This window comes from Paroedura picta, chromosome 8, assembly GCF_049243985.1.
Source record: "Paroedura picta isolate Pp20150507F chromosome 8, Ppicta_v3.0, whole genome shotgun sequence".
In the NCBI taxonomy this organism is placed as follows: Eukaryota; Metazoa; Chordata; class Lepidosauria; order Squamata; family Gekkonidae; genus Paroedura; species Paroedura picta.
In genome coordinates, this window is record NC_135376.1 from 9,824,733 (window position 1) to 9,849,508 (window position 24,776).

Consider the following 24,776-nt stretch of genomic DNA (forward strand, 5'->3'; position numbering starts at 1 on the left):
TAAATATTTGGCAATATATTTATTTGGAGGTAAATATTTGGCATCAGCGCAATTCACAAATACTTGCCTAAGATCAAGACCTTGATTTTGCCAGATATTTTCCATAATCCGTATGATTTGAAGCGTGAGCATATCTTGGCGTAGATCTGAAACATGGGAGCATATAGAAACACTGTGAATTTTCAGAAGGTCAAATAAAGTTTGATTTTTAGTATGTCAAAGCTTTGCATTGTCTAGGATTTGCATTGCATTGCTTTGCATTGTCTAGGATTTTGCCTTGGTGTTTCATAACCAAATGTTACCTCTAACAAAAATGTTCCAGCAACAGAGAAGCAGAGAAGAGTTCACAAGCTGCTCCTGCCATCTACTTCTTACTCTCCTCGCCCTCTGCCCATCACTACATATACAGCAATTTCTGCCTTCAGAGAGAGGCTGCAAATCAGCGGTAGACCATCAGGCAGAGGGATCAGGCAGAAGTGCCATGTTTAACTCATGGCACTTCAGAAGGATCAGGTTGTGGGTGATATGAAAGACCCGAGACCCAGGAGAGTGGCTGCTGGCCTGGCAACATTGACCTTGATGGATCAATGGTCTAATTTAGTATAAGACAGTTTTGTGAGAATTTCATGCCAGAGCAGAGAGAAAAAGCCTACCTATGTAGCAGCCAAGGCTGCTCCCCAGTCAGGCTGTTGCCACTTTCTGTCTGCATACACACTTTCCCCAACCAAGTAGCTGCAGTGCTCTATTTCTCCTGTGCAGTCTTTCCTCTATACAGAAAATGGCATGAGCAGGTAAACAGTGGTTGGAGAGATGTGAAGGCAGACTAGTTCCAATGGGCTGCTCACCTGGGGTAACTGCATTTTTTTCAAATAAATAGAGCAGTGGCTAGCTGCTGGACTCTGAAATGCATGGATAACACCACAACCACTCAGAACACAAATTCCCAACCATGGCTCTCCATGAGAGCTCCCCAGGGTCTCCCCGACATTTCCCCTATATCCTGCCTTAATGGACATGGTTACAAGCTATTCCTGGGCACTGCTGTGAAAGCAGGAAACTGGCCGCTTCCACTGAACGAATATTTAAAAGAAAGTGAGATTGCTGATCATCAAAACTTGCCCAGTTCAGATTTGTTCCATGAATCTTTAAACTTGCAGTTAGAATTTGAACAGATTGATGCTTGCTTAGATAGTACCAACAATGAGGAACACATGTAACGATAATTAAATATTCTTTCTTACCATCCCCATTTTTGAAGATGATCTCATTGTTCTGAAACAGCAACTCAGACATAATATCTGGGTTTTCCCAATTGAGCCACAAGGGCCTTTTTGCAGATGACATAATTCTGCATTCCTCAAGCCTAGAAAAGGATAAATCCACTGCTTAAACAAATGCACTTTCAAACTTTATCTCAACAGAGAACTCATTCCACCAGGCTGGAACCAGGGCCAAAAAGGCCTTGGCTCTGGTCGAGACCAGGTGCTCGTCCTTGGGACTAGGGATCACCAGCAAATTGGTGTTAACTGAGCGTAGTGCTCTCCGGGGGACATACTGGGAGAGGCAGTCCTTCATATAGGAAATACGCATTCCAGCAAACTGTTATACATTCTGGGGAAGGACATACCTAAGGGTTCCAAGCTGATGAGCAGGATTGAGAGGAGATATAAAGCCTTGCAATGCATCCATGAAGTCTGGCCGCCTCATTTGCTCCACAAGGAACTTCATTTGTACCTGTTGGAGAACATCAGATTCATGAATTCCAAGCCTGGGACCAGTTCCGGTTTTTAGCACAGACTGGCACGCTCTTCTAAAGAGCCTTTTAAGCAGAGCATTACAGTTAAAAGCGCTAAAGAGAACAGCAAATGCAATGCATAGCTTTCTGATTTCGGTTATGGAGTCCATTTCATGTTATCAAAATGAATGCCTATGCAACTAATGGCTTGATAGATAATAATTACTACAAATGCCGTTGTCCAAAGTCTTTTACTTCAATTCCCTGCTTGAAGTGTGTACAGCTAAATCAAGACGATTGTTTCTGTCCATATGACTTTTCTCAATTAATAATTCAAATGAAGTTTCTCATACACTCCAAAAAAGAGTTTTCCAAAATACATGAAAAGTTTCTTGCAGCTTAGTCTACGTCCCTCAGGCTTCTGTGACTATCAAGCTGGATGAGCATTCATTTTGGTGCAAGCTCCCCTGGACAGAAAGTTACCTTTTGTGTTTCATCCTTCTTCTCTTGTTTGAGGATGTCAGTGAGGTTAATCAGTTTTTCCATAGCTTCTACCTGCCTGCTCAGGTGTTTGAGGTACATCCCACATGCTCGGCAATAGGATTCCAAAAGCAGACCAAACCTCTGGCTCACATTCTTATTGTGCATTTCAGACCTATCAGAAGAAGGGGGGGGGATTGTTATAATTGTTGGGACTGGGACAGTGGGGTTTGTATGCATTTTTAGTGTATTGTTTTTAATCTGTTGTTAGCCACCACAAGTTTTTAATTAAATTAAAGGTACAATTATAAATAAATAAGAAATATTTAAATAATAATTCTTAATATCTGCCTTGCTATCCAGGCACACACACATCATCCCTCAACTAAAAGCGTCTCCACTGGGCAAGAGGGGAGACCTTGAAATGGCAGTGAACTCAATATGGTCAGTTTTGGTATACATGAGAAATCAATATCAGTTTATATTAACGAATCTGATCTCAGTAAATATCAGCCTTTGTCTCATGAGTGAGATTAATTTGCTTAAGTATCAATATACAGTTTTCAAAAATAAGCTAGTATTTAAATCTTCCTTCTATCTATAGTACCCTTGAAAGAAAACAGGATTCTGTAGCCAAGCACATGCACTGGTTGCTAAGACAACAGAAAGGACTCGAAAAAGTATTTATTTCAGAGCACTTTTAACTTGCCTTGCTCTGAAAATAAACCCCAAGTAACGACAAACGAACCTTTATGAGCCCAGTGCAAAGATGTATTTATTTATTCAATTTTATACCGCCCCTCTCAGCAATTACCGCCTTGGGGCAGTGAACAACATGATCCGCATTGGAGACAATAAAATGCATAACAGTTAACAGTTAAAACAGCAATTCATAATGTGAATCCGTAGATTCATAGCAGCCTGCAATTGTATATCATCCGCTTTGGGGCGCCTCCCTACTTACACAGTTTAGCAGGGGGAAAGAGGGGAGGCAGTTAGATGTTATCTGCCACTATGGCCTCAACCAAACACCTGGCGGAAGGACTCTGTCTCATGGGCCCTGTGGAACTTGGCAACAGGGCCCGAACTTCCTCCGGGAGCTCATTCCACCAGGAGGTTGCCAGGGCTCACAAGGTCCTGGGCTTGGCCAAGGCCAGGCACACCTCCTTGGGGCCAGGGACCACCATGTGGTTTTTATTTGCCTAGTGTAACGTTCGGGGGGGGGGATATTCAGAGAAGTGATCCTTTATTCTAGTTTTTATCAACTATGTAGAAAAGTAACTCAAATGAATTGACTGTTAAAGACTGCTTAGGCACGCGACAAGTTAAACTAAAATTTCAGGGATTTTATAACAAGACAGAAGACTAAAGTGGGGAAACCATACGTACTTTAGATGCCAAAAGAAGAAATGTCCTATTCTTTGATTAGTCAGCGCCTTCTTCAGTAAAAATCTCACCAACAGATTATCCAAGTACTGCTCATATTTTAGAACCTAGAAGCAACAAAGTTAATGAGCTACAAATCACATTTTGCTATATACCTCTGACAATGATAAAGTTTTGTAATCTAAATTGTACAGCAAAGTAACACATTATTTGCCAATGGCCACCTGTCTGGTCACCCGCAGTGAGCATACGTTTCCCTCTATGGCAACCAGGTCTGAACTAGAGTTGCCCCTCTGACCCCAATCTGGTCCTTTAAATAAATCCATTGCACAATCTTGGTTCAGCACAAAATGAGCTTTCCGTTCCCATTGTCAACAACTGAGCCAGCACTTCTCTGTCCGAAGGCTCTGGCTTCGTTTTGCAGACAGCATCGCAGCTGTTATATCCTGTTTTGTACCTCACTGAAACCCTATAATTTTCTGAGCCAATGTGGTTGTCTATGTAGGATCTGTAGTATGGATTTACCTTCCCTTCTGTCTGTTTTCTCCTGCACAAATGGAGTCACTTAGACTTAGAGCAGGGGTAGTTGTTAAACTGCGGCCCTCCAGATGTCCATGGACTACAATTCCCATGAGCAAATGCTGGCAGGGGCTCGTGGGAATTGTAGTCCATGGGCATTTGGAGGGCTGCAGTTTGACTACTCCTGACTTAGAGCCTGAAAGGGGCCTTGTTGTCTCTCTCAAGCTATTTATCTCTCAGGAAAAAAACTGAAACATATTTTTGGATGAAGTTCCTGTTCCTGTGTATGTTTACCTGATTTAAACATGGGAGCATTTTCAAAGAAGTGCGCATGGGTTTGCAACCGAACAGCATGCTGCTCTGCAACAGGGGGCTGACAAACCCTGATGTGTGTGCCAAAGAGTGGCACACTAGAACTTCCTTTCTTTTCTTTTCTGCTCAGCATGCAGGACTGGTTTTCTGCACACAGTGGCTGGCAGCACCGCTGGGGCTTGGCTATTCCCCAAGTTGCCTGGCCAAGCACAGCTCTTGTCTCTTCCCACCCCTGCCCCAGTGCTTGGCCAGCACAACAATCTCCCCTCCAGCAAATACTGCTTTTTTTTTTTTGGTACTTAGGCAAAAAGGTTGCCTAACCCAGCTATACATGTTTACTTGGAAGCAAGTCTGATAGTTCCCAGAGTTGCTTGTTTTTCCGAATTGCTTTCGTCCAGGTTAATGTACATCGGACTGCAGCCAGGTTACACATTGATCGATGAGCAAGCCCTTTTGAAAAAGGGCAGGCTGGTTCCAAGTAAACATGCGTTCTATATGCAGCAGTCTGAGCACAAGAGACACATTTTTCCCTTTTAACTTACAGAGCAGTGTGTGTGTGTGTGTGTGTGTGTGTGTGTGTGTGTGTGGAGCAGATTACTTCTTTGAAACTGCCTCAGGGTAAAAATGCAACATATTTCTCCCTGCCGCAGTTGGTCTTCTCCCTTTTTAAATTCTCTGAATCAAGAATAACTTTTTGTAACACCATTGCTTTGAAGAGGACAAGATTCAAGGTTCCTTTCCCTAATTTCTATGATTTTCTTTTAAATCCACACAAATGAGGTAGAGATGGGCTTGCTCGCAAGGCAGAGTTTGTGCCAATTCACCACGCTGTCATCCCTTTTTGACTCCATATTTATGCAAGCCCTTCCCTTCAAGGAGTTCTATGACTCTCCTCCTCATGTTATTCTCACAACTCTGTGAGCTGGGGAATATGACTGAACCAAAGCTTCCTGGTGAGACCATGGGCTACTCAAGGCAGAGTGGAGGTTTGACCCCAGGTAGGGGTGAGTGCTTCGGTGCGGTTCAGCTGCCTCGGTGATCACCAAAACCCGAGGTAGCTGGCGCCACAGAGCAGCCGCCAGCTGGCATGCCACCGCCGCTATCCCTCCACTCTACAGTGCTGGCTGCCTCAGGCTTTGGTGATTGCTGAGGCAGCCAAACCATGCCAAAGCACTCACCCCTAACCCCAGATGCCCCTTCCCCATATTTCTCCAAAACTCTAACCTCTATGCCAGGGGTAGTCAACCTGTGGTCCTCCAGATGTTCATTGACTACGCTGACAGGGGCTCATGGGAATTGTAGTCCATGAACATCTGGAGGACCACAGGTTGACTACCCCTGCTCTATGCTCTCTTTTAGCCCTCCCAGCTTCTCCAGCTGCAATATGATTTCACCCAACTGTCAGCTAAACAGCTCTGAAAATTTTACACAAACAGATGTAACCTTTCCCAGGGTTAATCACAACTTTCTGGATAAACTGCGCCAAACCTTTAGCATGCTGCGTCTAAATTACAAATGCAAGCCTGTACAATAAGAGAAAGGGCTGATTAAAACAGATTACGGTACCTGTACCAGTTGAATCAGATACTGAGACAGCTTGTCATCGGTCAAATATTTTTCCAGACACCGCACTGCAAAAGCACGCACCATCCGATCGGGGTAGTTGCAGTCCAAAAGTTCCATCGCCTGCTCAGGTTTGATGGGAGGCCAGTCTTTGATCAAACAGTACATCTGCACAGGTGAGAATGTCACAAATTTGCCTTACAAGCTCTACTGTAATAACGCAAGAACCGCTTTGTGGAATCAGACCAAAACTGCATCTAATCTAGCATTTTGCTACCAACTGCAAGGAGTCCGTCCTGTTAATGTTTGAATATAATGAGGCAAATGCTCCTGTATAATGGAGAGTCAAGGCTGTGAGACCAAGAGCTCACAGCCTTGACTCTCCATTATACAGGAGCATTTGCCTCATTATATCCAAACATTAACAAGGACGGACTCATTGTCACTGACGAAAGCCAGACTGAAAACGGAAAACAAAGGAATCTAGAGACCGTTTTGGCAGAGTCAAAGTCTAAATAAATGACATAAGAGACTTTTAATCTTCTTATACTTAATTAAGCCACTGGATAGATTCTGTCTCTCCTTTGTTACAATTTTGGAATCGTCCACTTTTTCGTGCAGCACCAACTGCAAGGAAGCAACCAAGTGCCTCTGCAAGCAAGGCATGACATGCAAGGGTTGATTCCTTTGTCTCCAGCATATAGCATTGAAATGGTTAGCAGTCATGGCTAAGAGCTGCTGATAAGCCCTGGATATCACCCCCCCAGCAACAACCAAAAAGCTATCCAATTGGCATTTCTCAAGATAACTAGTGGCAGGGAATTACAAATATTAATTATGCAACATATGTCAGTTGAAGAAAAATGAAGTTGTTGCTGGGCCACTGCCCCTTAACAGCACTCCAGAGGGAACTTGTTGCTTACAATTACAATATACATTGTATATATGGGGATGCATAGGACAGAATTTAAGCTTCAATGATATTCTCCCATTCGTACAAGCTATTATAACAAAAGCAATGGCATTAATATATTTTTAAAAGATCTAATATATATATGAAATAGTTTTAATTGAGCTTGATCAGAAATGCAGATTTTACCTGGGCTACTTCATCTCTAGAGTTCCACTTAACAGACAACAGCAACTTAGGTAGAATTTCTGGCATATTGACACAATAATGCCTACAAAGAAGAACAAAACCCACACAGTTTTTGCACAAAGTATGAAGTATTATAGCAAATGCTATCAGAGTATTCAGTTCTACTTGGCAGCTTGTTTGCTGCAATGTAAGTATCTTTCTAGAGGATTCACAGACTACTCACAAAAATACTGGGAATGACTGACAGATTATATTCATTCTTATCTCTTGTCCAGATATCTTTTTACATTCCCCCCTGAAGTCTGGGCCAAGAGTTCTTCAGGGGGCAGGCTGTGCCATACCCGTGGTTACTCCACCTCACCTTCACAGAACTTTATTTACTAGGATCGAACTACATCTACTACATTTCTGTCCCACTTGTTCTGAGTTAGGTTACGCTCAGAGCCAACAATTGGCTCAAGGTCATCCAGTGAGCTTTGTGACTGGACTGGAGCTTTGAGCTCCATTCTCCAGGATCCCAGTCCAATTCTCTAGACCATGGATTCCTGAACAGGGGTCCATAGGAGCTCTGGAGAAGGACCACAGCCTGTCCTGCCTTAATGGACTTGGCCACAAGTCAGGGAAACAGCCGCTTCCACTGCTCCCCCTCCTCTCTTCCAAGCATGAGTGAGTTCTCTTGTGGTTTGTGTACCTGAGAGGGGGGTGAAGCCTGCATTGCCTACTCCTGTTTTAAACTGGTTCTCTCAGATCTCCTTAAGCCTGCCCGTTAATGCGGGTGGTGATGTCACTTCCTGTGGCCAGCTGACACCACTTCTGGGGCTCCTCAAAGCCTGAAGAATGATTTCAGGGACTCCTCCATGCCCAAAAGGTTAAAGAAGGCTACTCTAGACTAAAGTGCGCTGGTACTCTGGAAGCTCCAAGTCTCATACCTGTGCCTCCAAAGGAAGTCCTTCTCTTGTTCAGTTATTTCAGACAGGGGGTCTCGAGTGCAAATGGCCCGGAGCTGCTCTTTGTCACTTTCACTCAGTTCGTTGTCTCTAGCTATTCTACTGCTCTGTAAGTTGAGATATTAGCGTGTCACTCAAACAACAAAGGTAGGATTCATATTTTTACTAGACTGTATTAAAACTAGTGGAAAGTGCTTGAATTGGGCCCATTTCACTGATTCACTATGTACCCATTTCACTTTTAAACACTAGCATTCGTAAAGCATCTTACTCCCATTCATTTTTCTTTAAAATACATATAACTATGCATTGGTTCAAATAATTCTGAGGCAAAAGCTGTAACTCAATGTACAGTTCCACTTAAATTTTAAATAGGTGATGACATACAACTAGGATCCACTTCATTTCTGAAATAAGAAGAAGAAGGAAGAAGGAAGAAGAAGAAAGAAGAAGAAGAAAGCGGCTTACAGTTGCCTTCCCTTTCCTCTCCCCACAACAGACATGCTGTGAGGTGGCATGGGAGTAGGCCTGTGCTATTTCCTGCTGCTCGGTCAAAACAGCTTTATCAGTGCTGTGGTGACCCCAAGGTCACCCAGCTGGCTGCATGTGGGGGAGCGCAGAATCGAACCCGGCATGCCAGATTGGAAGTCCGCACTCCTAACCACTACACCAAACTGGCTCTCAGTTTGGTGGAGTACATCCCCATCTCCAGAATTACAATAGGAGAGGGTTTGTTCTTAGAAATTAATATCAATTCTTGGGACTGTAAAATAGCACTTCAAAAAGAGCCCTGCCAGTAGACCTTGGAACACTGTCAGGTTCACCTGACAAAAGCCATGGGAACACTTCGGCCATATGGCCACAATGTTGGGATGGTAAGGCTAAATTGTTCAGGAACCGAGGGACTTACTTCTGCTACATTTGTAGAGCTTCGGGTTAGGTCAAGTGGTCTTGTTCATGGGCCACCTCAAAGAAGGGCTTTGGCAGCCCACCTTAGATGGATGCCACAGTGATGTGGGAAAAAGCACAGGCCTACTCCCATGCCACCCTGGTGGGATCAAAGGAAGAGAGCAGAGGAAGTGCCTCTGCAGCCCACCTTGGACCCCAAGCAGCAATGGCCCTAGAGCAGGAGATTGCAACGAGCACAAGCTATACCCCCTTCCTCCCACATTTGTTTGACACCCCAAGCAGCTGGCTTGGGCAAGGAAGCAGCCATGTGGATCCTGCACTTGGATTTCCAAAGAATATCTGACAGCTTTTCCAAAAGTTCTATGGAAGCTTCTGTTCTATCTGATATCCGATCAGGAGTGCAAAGTTGAGTACCCAGCCGTTCTTTATCCCTCCAAATAGGTCCTCTTTCTTAAACCGGAATGCTAGATTACTTACAGATTGGCATATGGCAGGGGTGGCCAAATTGTGGCTCTCCAGATGTCCATGGACTACAATTACCATGCATGGCAGGGGCCCATGTTAATTGTAGTCCATGGACATCTGGAGACCCAGAGTTTGGCAATCCCTGCCATATGGAATTGCTGTAAGTGACAAGCTTTGTGATCACTCCACCTAATTGAAAGAGTTATGGATTATTTTCTGGACCTGTTGAGCTAGATGATAAGAACCTTGTAAAATGAACTGGAAGAAATATTTATATTAACAAAGATCCGACATCCATGACTGCAGAGAATTCCACAGTAAAAGCTCTTCTTAAATCTGAGCCCCATCCACAGATGGAATTTGATCTTAATATACGTCAATTGTCATTCTCCATAAGGCATTTTAAGAACGTGCACTTATGCCTTAATGATTTTTCTCAAAACATTCAGAATAGTAACGTTCTCCTCACCTGCCCAGCAGGACTGTAGTTATACCCTAGTTCACGAGAGATAGTCCAATTGGCATGTTCTTCAATCACTGACATATCAGGAAACTTTACAGGACTGCTAAACCAATCAAATTCCAGCTCTAAACATGGAGTTTCCTGAGGAGGTAGAGGAATTAAACTAATTTGAGCTTGTAGGTTATCAATAATGTCAGTTAAGGAAATAAAAATGTGATTTCCATGAGCATATGATGGATTAAAGTCAAATCTTGCTTCCCTAACTTGCCAATTTTCTATGTGTAGAGATTATGGAAGAACATTGTGCCATGTTTTTCCATAAAAAAGTGGAATAAAACAGGTTTTATAAACAGGTCCAATAAAACAGGTTTACCAGCTTATTTACTGTGTAATAGTAGATAAACTGGTAAACTCTTTTTTGTGAGTAGAATACCACTATGATGTAATAAGAAACCCTGATTTAACACAACAAATGAGAAAAAAGTTAACAAAAGTCAGAAATTAATAAAAAATTGTCCATTTACCTTATTTGGATTTGATCCAGTAACTCCAATGGGATTTAGCAGGTCTTCCAGACCATGAGGTACGGGCCACAGATTCAGAGCCATTTTGCCAGAAACAAGAGTGTCTGTGTAATCAAACATGTTAATGTTCCCCCACGCCAATGGGCAGTGCTCCTTAAAAAGAGCAAACAATCACTGTTTAGTCTCATCTGTTAAATACATTACAGATTTAAAAGACTCAGAAGACAGCGGGTGACACAGTTGAAAAATTCATGCATGGATCATGAAGCAACTTTAAGTAATTCCACAGACCCAATCAATGCATGCAACAGAATGACATGAAGCTGCCTAATACTGAATTGGACCATTGGTCCATCAAGGTCAAAACTGTCTACTCAAACTGGTAGAAACTCTCCAAGGTCTCAGGCAGAAATATTTTACATTACCAGCTACCTGACCCTTTTAAACGGAGATGCTGGGGTTGAACTTGGGACCTTCTGCAAGCCAAGTAGATGTTGCACCACAACCCCTCCCTATAATGAGATAATGAAGCACCACGGATTGAATCACTTTGGATTGCAGGCAAATCATTAAATTTCTCTACATTCTCATCCTTTCCCACTGTTCCTCTTAGTATTTGTGAATCAGCCTGGGGGGGTGGAATGTGTCCGAGTTGGAACAGGGCCAATCAGGGTGCAGCCAGCAAAGCTCTGCCCTGTCCCTACAGCTCCCGCCCTCCTTCCCTGGATGCTAGCCACTCTCTCAGATGTCTGAGAGAGGCACACAGAGAGGCAGAGAGCCCTGCCAAACTGCAAACGGGCCCTGATTACCTCCTATGGCTCCTGCTGAGAGAGAGAGAGAGAGAGAGAGAGGGAGAGAGAGAGAGAGAGAGAGAGAGAGAGATACCTGTCCCCTGGGTCCTAGCGCCCATTGCATTCTTGGTTGCAATGGGCTTCCTTGCTAGTACGTTAATAATTCCCTGGCAATAGAAAGCTAGTGTAATCTGCAGAGAGCCATTCTAGTACCTATCTCCCTCACATGGCAATTTTCAATTGCAGAACCTTTTACAGGATGCAATAAAAACCTGACATTCCCACCTGTAGTATGAAATGGTACAACCCATTCTACAACCTCTTTCTAGTGCAAGCATAAACCAGTCCAGAGAATCATTTGAAAGCACTTCTGTTTTTTTACTTTCTTATTGTGAAAGGAGTTATACTTACCTCCTTTGCACCCTTTCTACCTTTAACTGAGCAGATAGAAAGGCAGAGCCGGGCAGCACGTGGAAGATCTAGAATATGCATCTCATACTGCAGCCATTCATTCCATCTGTGGGGAGGAAAGGCGGAATCTTAACCAAATGGCACTTGGGGATTTAACAAAAATGTTTACCAAATTGGTTAGATTGGAAATAAAAAATGATCAATGCAATTTGGGTGAATGAAGCCAGGTACTTGTTTGGCATTCTAGGATGTTGTTTTTTTTTTGTGTGTGGGAGGGAGGCTGGATAGCATGATGTCACCCTTGAGCACTGAGGATAATCTATGAATTTTTGCATGCAAATTAATTTCAAGTTCAAGTACATTTCAAGTTCATACAAGCTCAACCAAAGCTTTTAAAGGAAGGATAGAAATGCACAAAGAATAGTGCATTATAAAATAATACTGAGAAGAAGGTTTTCTTAACACTGTGATTTGCTAGCTATTCTTGGGGCATATTCACAAGTTCATCTCATGTAGCAATGTAGTATTTATGTTCCAGGCTGAAATATTGATTCAGCAGAAGTCTGAAACTCTCCTACAGGAAACGTCCACTTTCTATTCCAAGTTCAGCTATGCCAAAGCTGATCAGAATTTTCCATAGTCTTGGAAAAGCTGTACTTTAGCAGTCTACAGGGCAGTTTCTCCCTGTATGTTCCTCCTCACAGAACATTCTCTGGCAAAATGGCTTAGGAAAAAGCAGCTGATTGTACTAAACCTCCACTATGTGTAAAAAAATACACTACCTGTAATTTGGCTGTGGAGTGTAAAAAAATTAATAATCATATCGAAACAGTATGTAGACTGAATGGTCATTTATAGTACTTTCTGCTTGTACTGCCCAAACATATGATTCAAATGGATAGCCGTGTTGGTCTGAAGTAGCACAATAAAGTCAGAGTCTATTTCCAAACTGGGAATGTTCTTTACAGGAGTGGATGCTACAATCATCTTTAGAAAATATATAATTGTAGTGTTTGTGTCCTGCAGAGAACCTGGTATCTGATTATGAATTAATATGGTATGCCTATTAACAAAATGGTTTAAAAGAAGAGACCAAATGCACCAAATATCTTTAACACCATGTTTCTTTTTTATTGGCTTAGAACTATTATTTACCTAGGATTGGAGCAAGGTACTCTCTGAGTGTTCACGTTATCACACAATGGTTCTCCTCCATGGTAGATACCAGTTCGGACATAGATCTGAAAACAGCATGTTTAAACACGTAACTATAATATACTAAAATGCAGGGGAAGTGTTGATTTTGCAATTTATTTCATATACAACAAGTGTTATGAGTGCCAGTCAGTACATATTTAGACTAAAGCTTCTTATATCTCAAAATTAACATTTATTTGTCAGGCAGAGTCTACAAAGCAAACATGAGGGCCAGAAATATCCCAGCTCACAACAGAACTGCTGTTCCATCGTTTTAACCCAGCAGGGGGGGAAAGGCCCATTAACAGAACACTCCATTTGAGGACTAGGAGTGTTCCAGAGGGACAGACCAGAACAAATGGGATGAAATTATTTCAAAAGAAATTCCATCTAAACATCCAAAAGAAGTTCCTGACAGTTAGAGCGGTTTCTCAGTGGAACAGGCTTCCTCAGGAAGTGGTGGGTTCTCCATCTTCGGAAATTTTTAAATGGAGGCTGGATAGCCATCTGAAGGAGAGGTTGATTCTATGAAAGCTTAAGGGGGTGGCAGGTTACAGTGGATGAGCGATAGGGTTTGGAGCGTCCTGCATAATGCAGGGGGCTGGACTAGATGACCCATGATATCCCTTCCAACTCTATTATTCTATGATTGTATGATTCTATGATATGGACAAGCCATTAGAATGAAATAATTCCATACAGACATAAGGTAAAAACCCTACTAGCAGCTTAATCCCAGACTCTGAGAGCTGGCTCCATCTAAAAGGTTTGACAGAACTTCTGTGGTGTGGTCAGACTTCAGAAAGTCTCCATAGGAAATCTTCCTATGGAGACTTTCTGAAGCGCAACCACACTGAAGAAAGCCAGTTTGAATATTAATAACATTTATATCAGTTCCACCCCTGAGACAATGCTAACTTCATCAGATGCATGAAGTGCGGAGAAAGGTAATTCTGTAAGTGAAAAACAGCCACTCGAAAGGCAGGCTCAAGGCTGTGAACTGAGATGATTGGGAAAAGACAGATCTCTAACTTCCAGGCTACAGAGCTCACTGACTCCTTCAGTTTGTTTTGATCACTTGTCTGATCACTTCCCTACATGGGGGCCACAGAATTCAAGCTCATTGGGCCTGCCTTTTCAAAACACAGCAGAGATACAGGACCCAGCTGTTTTTTAAAGAATTGTTCACCGCAAGCATGCCTCTGGATTCTAATCATATCCAGACACACAGAGTAGGTGTTTACCTTGTCAATGTCTCGAATATTTACATTAACGTAGGTAGCACAGAGAATTCTTATTCTGAGATTACTGTTAATAACCCAGAGAGATTTGGCTGAGGCTTCACCATTCATGTATGGCGTAGCTGTAGAGATGCGCCTGGAATAAGATGGCATTGTGAAGTTATCCAAGGGCAACTGGGTGTAAAGGCTTTCCTTTGCCATCAGCATGAGGTTGGGCATTCGACCAAGCATGATACAACTTCGAATATACTGGGAGGAAGGGGGGGGGGGAGAAAAGCAAAGAAAGAAAGGGAGACAGTTATTTGCACTGAAAGCTGTTATAGCATTACTGCGTAACTGCAAAGATTATAACAGCACTATTAACCTGTGTTACTAAGGACCAACTGAGCTGCCTTTTTTATTCGAAGCTAGTATTCAAGATTCACAATGTTCTAGAAAATGACGTTCAGTGGGAATTCGGATCAGAGGTCAAAGGTGCCTTTTTGGATTTGAGCATGATGGGAAGGCTGAAGGTGATGCTGTTATATACAAATTAGAATGTGCTAGAACAGAACATTACAGATGCAACTACCAGATAACAATCCATCTGATTTGATTATTTTCATTGCTGGCAAAAACTAATGTTGCCATGTTTTGCAAAATGTAATGAGAAGTTAAATGCTCTTTATATGAAATAATGCTTGGTCCCCCCCTTCCCCTACTGCGAAGGACAGAGCTTCACCATTTATTTCCAAGGGAATATACAAAGGAGTGGACTGCAAAGTTTAGTGAAGTCAGAGAGATTTATTGCTAAATAGCTATACTTAGGCCTGCAGCTGTATATTCTTCTCTAATAAGCAGGCCTTGCTACTGAAGGCAAACTATTAGCGCACCACTATTTAACACACTCTCTCTCTTAATGCTGGATGGCTGTGTCAAGCTCTACCTTGCATTCCTTACACCAGTAGTTCCCCCCATCCTTTATGTTGTGGTGATCCAAATTAGCTCAGTATGGTGACCGGTCCAAGGCTGGCCTGAAGTTTTTTGGGGGTCCTAGCAAACTATGACCTTGGCTCAGCATTCCATTTTCTACAGTGGCTAACAAAATGCTTCTGAGAAAGCAACAAAGATCACACCAAGGGTGCAGCTGTGTGGCATTCCGATACTCACAGCTTTTGCCTATGAAGGTGACATTGCAAGCTTTGACCGTCCTCTCCTTCTCCATTACTCCCCCCAGCCCTAGATTCTAAGAGATTCACTCTGGTCACCACCAGGACAAATTTCACTTGATCTATGTGTATATGCAGTGAAGAAGAAAACATAACAACTAATGTATGGCATGGAAGATGCTGTTTCTGGGATCAGCATTTGGTTCCCAAAACATAAAACAGAGTAATGGCAGGGGCAGGGGTGGCAATTAAGGAGGGATGGCCTGCAACCCACTTGCAGATCCTTTGTGACCCACAGGTTTGGAAACACTATGAAAGCTATTACATGTAGGCCTCCAGTGATCCCTGAACAGTGACAGGAAACGCCTGATCAGTCTAAAAGTGGAAAAGGTACAAACTCCTGGCAAGAGATAATGTGACAATAACTTTAAAAGCACAGCAAAAAGGGAAGAAATACCACATACTTCCTCTTTTCCCCAAGGCCCCAAGAAAACATTAACAAAAGAAGACTGGATTCATCACTTCATCTTCTAAGCTCTGTCTTTTCTCCATTTCATTTCTCATACACCTTCCTTCAACGCTTTGAATTACTCCTAATATCCAGCTCTGGCAAGCCGCATTAATTTCTGACACGTACAAGATGCTACTCACCTTATACTGACTCAGGGGATGTTTTTCTAGCAAGTATTCATCACAACCGCACACTTTTAAAATATACTTTCCCTGATATTCCAAAACGCATAGCTTCAGCTGCTCCGACGACAGCAGCATGCTCCGTGTTTTCTTCCTGATTGCTTCGGCGATTACCTGCTCTGGCACGTAGTCGTGATTGATTTTTAAGGTGTATTTCTGCTTGTCGTTATTGGGAGAGACTATTACCCAGATGACCACTATTATTTGCCCTGGAATGGAATGAAAGGAGGTCAGGTTTCATCAGACTACTCAAAGACAAGCTCTTCATGCTGACGCGGACACAGGGAGTGTTTGGTAACAGCCACCAATAAAATATCACAGGGGGGGGGGGGAAACAGACCTTTGCAAAGACCAGTGTTCTTTTGAGGTGACAGATGTAGTGTGATGAAAATTAAACCAGAGTCCAATGTGTAAGTCCTTCCCTTCTTTATATCATAGATACTTTCAAACTGCACTCTCAGAAAAAAAAAGTGATAAAAAGAGGAAGTTGAAAGCCTGGGTGCTCTCCCCATCCCTTCTGGGATAAATGAAGAGACCCCAAAGCAGCATTCCGTGCTCCATCCTCCCTATGCATCTTTAAAAAGGTAAAGGTAAAGGTATCCACTGTGCAAGCACTGGGTCATGTCTGACCCTTGGGGTGACGCCCTCTAGCATTTTCATGGCAGACTCAATACGGGGTGGTTTGCCAGTGCCTTCCCCAGTCATTTCCGTGCATCTTTAGGACTGGCCAAAAAACAGATACACCCACAATTTCTTCTATCAAACTATGGCTCAGATGGTAGGGCAAGGGGATGGGAGGCAGCAAAGCCCTGGACTGACCTTGTACTCTACAGCAGCGGTACTCAACTTGTGGTCCTCCAGATGTTCATGGACTCCAATTCCCATGAGCCCCTGCCAGCAAACGCTCATGGGAATTGGAGTCCATGGACATCTGGAGGACCACAAGTTGAGTATCCCTGCTCTACAGCACTCCTTCCTGGTATCTGCTTCTTCTGAGCACATGACGCTGTTTCATCAGTAATTTATTAAGTAATCCCTAGCAATGATACAAGTCCTCTGAATAAAATCTTACATCATAGCTCAAACGGTAAAAGGTGAGCACACTGAGCAACGGGCGTTCTTAATAAGTCAAAACAAAAATGTCTATTTATACTGAGATTATCTTGACCAAAGTTCGCCCTTCAAAGCTGGAAGTGTTATTAAATTTAGCTGTTGAAGCAGTTTCCCATTCATCAAAGACAATTTGGCAAATGCACTGACCTCCTATGTCAAATGCTCCTTTTACCTTTATCTAATTTATTGTATATATGCTTGGGCAATTCAGGCGACGATTCTATGTTGGGAGGACAGACGTATAGCGCTCTGCTATGGGGTGCGTTGGCATCGCGAAGATCTACAGCTTCTTTACAGACGTTCAGGATGTTTCTTCTGAAGTCCTGAACTTCTGGATCTTTAACCAGGTCAAATTCACAGACAGGCATCCCAATAGCAAAACCTAAAAAGAAAGCAAACATCTGATAAACAGCAAGCAAAGCTTATCATATTTTTAATGCTAGATCCTGCCTTCCTCTCCAATGGTGATACAAAGCTGCTTACACTATTCTCTTCTCCATTTTAGCCTCACAAAAACTCTGCAAGGTAGATTAATTGAAAATGTGTGACTGGTCCAAGGGTCTCCCAGCAATCTTTTGAGGCAGAGGGGGTATTTCAAACATGGTCTTAGATCCTGGTCCAAAACCCTAACTATAACACCAAGCTGGATCTCTAGAAACCAGATGATTACCTAAAAATCCTAAATTTTGCAAGGTCATATAAATGAACCTTATAATCCTATTAGTAGGACTTGCTAGACTGTCTTCAATTTATTTGTGCTGGAGGAAATCCTTTATTTGGCGGTTAAAGCATTTGAAAGCCTGATCAAAGCATATTTATCTATATGTAATCACTGGAATAAGAAATGTTACAGAACAAAGCAGACTTCATTTAAACAGGGATACATGTTTTGTTTCCTAAGTGCAGGGAGCCCCAGGTTCCCTTGATTACCTCAGAAGCAATGATCCTTTGAATCTTACATCTTCAGAATCAACATGTATTTTACTGCTAAAAACTGGTGATAGTGAAGCTGAAAGCAACAAGACCCAACTTAGTGACAACAACTAACGTGTTTAGAGGTTTGAGTGATGCTAAAAACCCAAGCTGGATTGTATCAATGGAAGTAAGCATTTACGCTAGCAGAAGCTTCCTAAAGAAAACAATGGACTGGACCAAAAGACCCCTGAGGGTATCTCTGTCAGCAGCAGCAAGTCTCTTTCCTCTTCTCATCTTCCACAGCCCCTCCGCACCACCACAAATGGTACCCTCAGTGTCAAGGGACCTTCCAGAGCAATGTGGGCTGCAGCTCATGTAGAAAATCTGTGAGTTACAGATCCCACTTCATAGGAGTGGAAGTATCTTCTATGGTCGGATCCAACCATTGATTGGACTCAGGCAAATAGACTATATCACTAGCAAATGTCCGCATAGCTCAGACATAAGGAACCAAGATGAAATAAACCCTTCGGCATCTTCCTGCTTAATCAAGAAACTTCCAGCCAGAGCAAAGCAGCTGTATGGTGGAGTAGAGCTTGTTCTTGGGACAACTCAATGGACCCAAAGCTGGAGAAACCAACTCCAGTCCTTCTGGAGTTGGTTTCTCCAGCTTTGGAGAGGAAGGCAAGATGAGACACCTGATGGTGCCATGGTTCTAGGCTAACTATGAGAGTGACCCTTGTAATAGGGTTGCCAGGCCTGGATAATGTGGAATCACAACATGTGAATTCCTTTGGGATTTTTTTGGTGCCTGTGTGTGTGTGTGCATATACCGCATTGCTTTGTAACAAAACCAAAATCCCAGATGCTATAAAACACACAGTGGAGTTTTCTCTTTCTTGTAAAAGGATATCGCCAATTTAAGTCCTGTCATTCAGTTAAAAATCATATCCATATAAAATAAATGCCCATAATTTCTCAAATACTCAAGCAGTACTTGCTGTGATTTTTAAGGCTCTTACATCCTATTAAAAGCCAGTGTGGTATAGTGGTTAGGATGTCAAACTATGGTCTGTGAGACCCAGACCTGAACCCCCATTCTGCCATGGAAGCTTGCTGGGCGACCTTAGGCCAGTCACACGCACTTCGACTGACCTCACAGGACTGTGGTGAGGATAAAATTCAGGGAATGAGATAATGCAAACCTCTTAGGGTTCTGATGAAGGAGAAAAGTGGGGTATAATTAAATAACACTGTTTGTTCTTTAAGACATGTGCTGTGTGACTGTAGGTGTGAATGAGAGTGTGTCAAACCAATGCAAATGTATAAATTCTTATTCATTCAGGTGAAAAGTCATTGTTAGCAAAAATATGATTGGATACTCACAGTAGGAAACCTACTGGAATGGGCCAGCGACAACTTTTTCACACAATCCAATTCTCATTACATTCCTCCCTGCCACCCACCCACAAATGTATCTAAATACAAAAATCCTCACCAATTTCACGATTCAGAATTTTTTCTTCTCTGTTGCCTACAGGTTCTATGACTTTTAGAAAAGGTTGAAAGAGCCTCAGGTCACACAATCTCCGAGTTTCATCGAAAAATTCTTCTCTTTCCGCTTCTTGGGTAACACTTACGAAAATGTAAGATGACTCATCTTGAAGGAGCTGGTAGAGAGGGTATTTTCTAGCTTCTTTAAAGAGTTCGTGTTTAATATTTAACAACGTGGCCTCACGGAGGCATTCTAAAGTCACTATCATACCGTTAGGTAGAAGACATTCCACTAGGATTCTAGGGGGCATCAAGTGGATGCCCCACAGTTCACCAGATGATGGTCTTGGAGGCATTTTGCTAATCTTCACTTAAGGTTATCAGAAGCCTAAGTTGGTAGATTCCTGCAGAGAAACCTAAACAAAGACACAATACTTAACAGTGCAGCAGTGCAGGGGAGCCTTTTACATTTATTTATAATCTGAACATTGGCCAATGATAGCAATTGCCCAACAATTTACCCAATTTCAATAGCAAATAAAGAGGTAAGAGATTTAACCCTAATTTGCATCTGGCAGTTGGAGGTTGCTCTGGCATCCAATCATCTCCCGTAATCAAGTTACCACTTCAACTATTGTTCAACAGAAAGTCAGCAATGAGATTGACAACACTGAGCTGCAGATACAGAATTCAATTCTACTAGCCTTTTCAATGATGCAAGAGGGGGGAGTGGCCCCCTTTGAATCCTGAGAAAGCTATGCTAGGGATCATGGGATCTAATATGGAAAAAAACCACCATATGGGATGAAGCATCTGGAGGAGTGTGACCGAGCGCAACTGCCCTTCTACCCTCTTGCAGGAGCAGGAGAGCTCATAGGACTATAGTAAGCAGAAACATATTTGGGTGAAAAACATCTACTCATCTTAAAAAGGTTCAACAGGCTTTGTGTAGCCCCTCCAAACAGGACTGCCAAGCTCCAGGTGGCTGGAGATTTCCCAGAATTGCAACTACCTACAGAAATCTATCTATGGTAGAATCATAGAATCATAGAGTTGGAAGGGGCCATACAGGCCATCTAGTACAACCCCCTGCTCAACAAAGGATCAGCTCAATGGTATTATACTTCTGTTGAGATCTCCAGGAATTTCCCAACCCAAAACTGGCAACTCTACCTCCAAAACATTTAACTGTAACTGCAAAGGAGGGGAAGGAAAATCATAGAGAGGAAGGAAGATGGAAAGAGTGGTAAGCCAAGGCTCCACCCAGCACATCAGGCTGACCTGGGTGTCAAAGATCCAGCTTAGCAACACAAACAGGCTGGGTTGCCAAGTAGTCAGACCTTTTGCCACAGTCGATAGGCAATATAGCAGTGGTCTTGATGTAGCATGCAACAAACACATTCTGAAATACCATCAGAGCTACAAACAAGTTGCCAATGGCATGGAATAGCTGTAGCTGTTACCATTCTGCCCTCTGTATTACTCCTTCCTCAACTATGAAAAAAGTCACTCTGCTGACTCAGCAGCAAGGTATTTGTTTCCGCTACCTAACATATTTCTTGTCAGGGAAAAGTTTGAATTCATCCTCATTCTTTTGCTATATTCATAAGCACACTTATCAAAATGAAACGAATCCCTGAGAAACAATTCAGAGAATGGCAGCGCCCTTCCGTGCCCTTCACAGCTGCATCCCCAGTAAATTATGTATAAATAAAACCATGTTAACATTTGCATTGCCTTCCTAAAAAAGAAGGTATCATCCTGAGATATGCATTCTCCCACTTCTTAGGTGGGAAAACAGATGGAGCAAGATGGGTTCTGATCACAACAAAGGCCCACCCACCCCTTTCCACTGTGTTAGGTCTGCATTCAACTCTACAACCCCCTCCTTTGTTTGCATTGCCATGAAAACTCAAACTGGCAAACCTCCCAAAAAGAAAAAAGTTTTCTCTACCAATTTAAGGTAGTTAAATCCAGAAAGCAGGCTCTTTTCACCCTTTATTTCAAGGAGGAGGCAGGTTCCCATTGTATGGCAGTCAGATCCAAATAGCAGCTGGTATTTGTGCTTTTCTTCTTCAGGAAATGGTAAAGAGATCATCTGTGCATAGAACGTGTATACTTCTGTTTTGCTGACACACAGGAGCACGCCTCCAGAACTTGAATTTTTGGAAAGTGGGAATATAAACACAGCCCTTTCAAAATACCATTAGCAACCAATGCTACAGAACAGAATCTGGAAAACTGAAGACAGAGTATGAAGATAGACCACTTGCTTTTGAAGGTGGCAAAGAATATAATTCTGCTAAAAAGTAATCTTTTAAGGCTCTTCTAGGCGTGTAGCCATGGGACCGCCAAGAGTCGGACACGACTGAATGGCTGACAACAACAACAACAGGTGTGCGGCTATTGCTAAAAATCTCTCTTAGTTGTGGAAAGTTCAAAGATTTCAGGGAAATGGTTCAAAGATTTCAGGGAAAGTACTGAAATATTGAAGCAAGGAGCTAGTTTAGTTCCTAAGACTATAGCTTAATCCAGGGGTAGTCAAACTGCGGCCCTCCAGATGTCCATGGACTATAAATCCCATGACCGACAATGGACCCATAGGATTGCCACGGGTTGGACACGACTGAATTGCTAACACCATCGTCACATCATCACCGCTCTCCTTGTAGCATTGTGATACAAATGCCATAAAATTGTTTTGAAGTATGCTGACATTCACCAGCATAGTTCTTATATAAATATTCACTGACGTAAAAACCTAGACATTTTGTTCAATTTCTTTCCCATGAAACAGCTATTCATCAAACTGGTGGGCCTGCAACATTAACAACCAAAAAATGTTGCATTGCTCATAAGACCGCCTCCATTGGTTACCAGATAATTTCAATACCCAGAAAATACAACGGACTTTTAAAGAAATCCTACAATATGAATAGTAAGAAACACATGAACCATAAATATAACAAAACAATTGTGTTCAGTATTTAAACTAGGTAAAGGTAAAGGTATCCCCTGTGCAAGCACCGAGTCATGTCTGACCCTTGGGGTGACGCCCTCTAGCGTTTTCATGGCAGACTCAATACGGGGTGGTTTGCCAGTGCCTTCCCCAGTCATTACCGTTTACCCCCCAGCAAGCTGGGTACTCATTTTACCGACCTCGGAAGGATGGAAGGCTGAGTCAACCTTGAGCCGGCTGCTGGGATTGAACTCCCAACCTCATGGGCAAAGCTTTCAGGCGGCTGCCTTACCACTCTGCGCCACAAGAGGCTCTTATTTAAACTAGACTGGATGCTTAAAAATCTGCCCTAAAATGAAAGAAAACCCATTAAGGCAAACAACTTCAACTTCCCTGGCATGCGTAACAAATTAAAAAAAATGAGGAAACAGGTGTTCTATTTAACCTCCTTTAGCTATAAAGGGTTCCACTAACACCAGCAGAAATTAAATATATTTAGAATCAGGATCTGAAGTGGAGAGAGCAGCCTTATGTGGAAGCAGAGTATATTCCTAACCCAACAGAAAAGTAGAAGTCAAATGCAATCTTTAAGTGTAACATATCCTAATCATAGAAGAAACCCAAGCAATTTCCAGCTTTGCTCAGTCAACATCAGAGGTTAGTTAAGCATATAAGATTTCAAGAGATTTATTGGAAAACAGTCCTTTTTTCATTTTAAATCCATCCTTTCAAATTCAAATTCAATATTACTATTAATATTTTCCTACTCTGGTATGGATCCAGCTAACAATGAAAAAGGGGCCCAATCTTCCCTTTGTTTGTCTTCCTGCAAAGTACTTTTCAACCACCTACAGAATGATTCCTGCAGCTATAGAATCCATGTAGACAAAAAGCTATGTGGGCTAGAGTGCTGCACTGAGGACAAGGAAGGCCAAACTGCCTTTCTGCACTCTTCCTGCCCCCCTCATCCTTGTCCCTGCAGCATCTCAGCTGCTTTTTGTCCGCACAGATCCCACAACTCTCTAGAAACGTTCCTCCCAGAGGCCCAAAAGGGCTGCTGAGGAGATGCAGGAAAAAGTCAGTTGTGATGGGCTGTTATTGCTTAACAGAATCTGAGAACCTTAGAGTGACAAGCTGTTCCAACAGAATTCTATTGAGAGAACCAGTTAAGGAATGACAGTTGGGAACTGAAAGTTGAAGAAGAGACAGTTCAGAACTGACTGTAGATTGGGAAGGAGGCTGAAGGGATAATTGGATCAGGGAGGATCCCCATTCAAGCCAAAAAGAAGGGAGATATATTCTAATAAAAAGAAGTGATCTTTGCCTAGTTAAGAATGGAAATAGTTTCCAGTGAAGAGGAACAATCCCTGGTCTGTGTATAAAGAAGGATTTGGGGAACTTGTATGTTCCTGCCTTCTGAACTACATGTCAGTGAAACTCATAAACCCATGCTTCAGAATTTAAACAGAAACTGAAAAGAATGCCTCAAAGAACTTGTAGAATAGTAGAAACCCTTGTTGGCAACAAATTATCTGGTGTTTGTGTGAATACAAAATTACCTAAGCTTTATTACCTATTCACCTCACGCATTCTACATCCGATTCCATCTGACCTTTTCTCCCGCAAGTGAAATAAAACATTTTATTTGGAACTTTAAAAATCTCCTGTGCTTCATTTCAAAAGCAGGATATAAGAAGATGATATTGTCCCTTTCCTCAGTTTCCTGGGCAGTGTCTGCACTTACTTTGTTTATTCCATTGTGGATCCTGCTGAATCCAGATAGATTTGAACTTGGGTCTTCTTCCCCCCCCAATTGGAACAAAAAAGTGTTCTGCATGTGATTAGGGAAGCTCAGAAGGGGAGGGGGGGAGCCAAGTGCAGCAGAAGCCTCTTTCTTTCTTTTCTTGAACGAGGGTGGGGTGGGGGGGAGAATCGGAGACAGCAGAGGAGGGAGAAAAAACCAAGAGGCAAATCTCTACTGAGAGAAGTTGACGCTTCTGGAGCTTCTGCTGAGAAAAGTTAGGGCTTTCCCTTTAAGGCAAGTTAGGGATGCCCCTTTAAAGCCTGGAAACCAGGAACTGACGCCCTGGCCAATCAGGGCTTCTCTAACATGGAGTTCAGCCCCAAATTCGAAACAGGCAGCCCTGCATGCTTTCTCAATCTGATTCTTGAAATATTGAGGGTTATATCCACTCTATCTTGCAGGACAAAGGCAGGGTCACTCCAGATCAATCATGCTTGTTGCAGAGGGAAAATTTAAATTGGACAAGATCAAAATGGAAATCGCATTCAGTGTAGATGGCAGGGACTGAAGCGACCTGGGACTGGAATAAAAGCTCCGTGCAGACCACACCCTGGTCTGAGCCAGCATCAATATCAATATATCTATATATCATAAATATCATAAAGTGA

At 42.6% G+C, this 24,776-nt stretch overlaps 1 protein-coding gene across 1 annotated transcript in view; it reads right to left on the minus strand.

The window, feature by feature from the left end:
• PIK3CA (phosphatidylinositol-4,5-bisphosphate 3-kinase catalytic subunit alpha) overlaps positions 1-24,776 on the minus strand; it is a 45,239-nt gene that overhangs the window by 7,645 nt on the left and 12,818 nt on the right. The window contains exons 3-18 of the mRNA XM_077348340.1: positions 19,410-19,821; positions 17,169-17,378; positions 15,842-16,092; positions 14,046-14,291; positions 12,760-12,845; positions 11,605-11,710; positions 10,403-10,555; positions 9,885-10,019; positions 8,024-8,148; positions 7,095-7,176; positions 5,999-6,163; positions 3,605-3,708; positions 2,219-2,390; positions 1,628-1,734; positions 1,242-1,363; positions 68-146 (exon numbers count right to left, since the gene is read on the minus strand). Of these exons, the coding sequence (XP_077204455.1) occupies positions 68-146; positions 1,242-1,363; positions 1,628-1,734; positions 2,219-2,390; positions 3,605-3,708; positions 5,999-6,163; positions 7,095-7,176; positions 8,024-8,148; positions 9,885-10,019; positions 10,403-10,555; positions 11,605-11,710; positions 12,760-12,845; positions 14,046-14,291; positions 15,842-16,092; positions 17,169-17,378; positions 19,410-19,761 (2,495 nt within the window). The 5' untranslated portion in view covers positions 19,762-19,821. The remainder of the gene's footprint in view (positions 1-67; positions 147-1,241; positions 1,364-1,627; positions 1,735-2,218; positions 2,391-3,604; positions 3,709-5,998; positions 6,164-7,094; positions 7,177-8,023; positions 8,149-9,884; positions 10,020-10,402; positions 10,556-11,604; positions 11,711-12,759; positions 12,846-14,045; positions 14,292-15,841; positions 16,093-17,168; positions 17,379-19,409; positions 19,822-24,776) is intronic.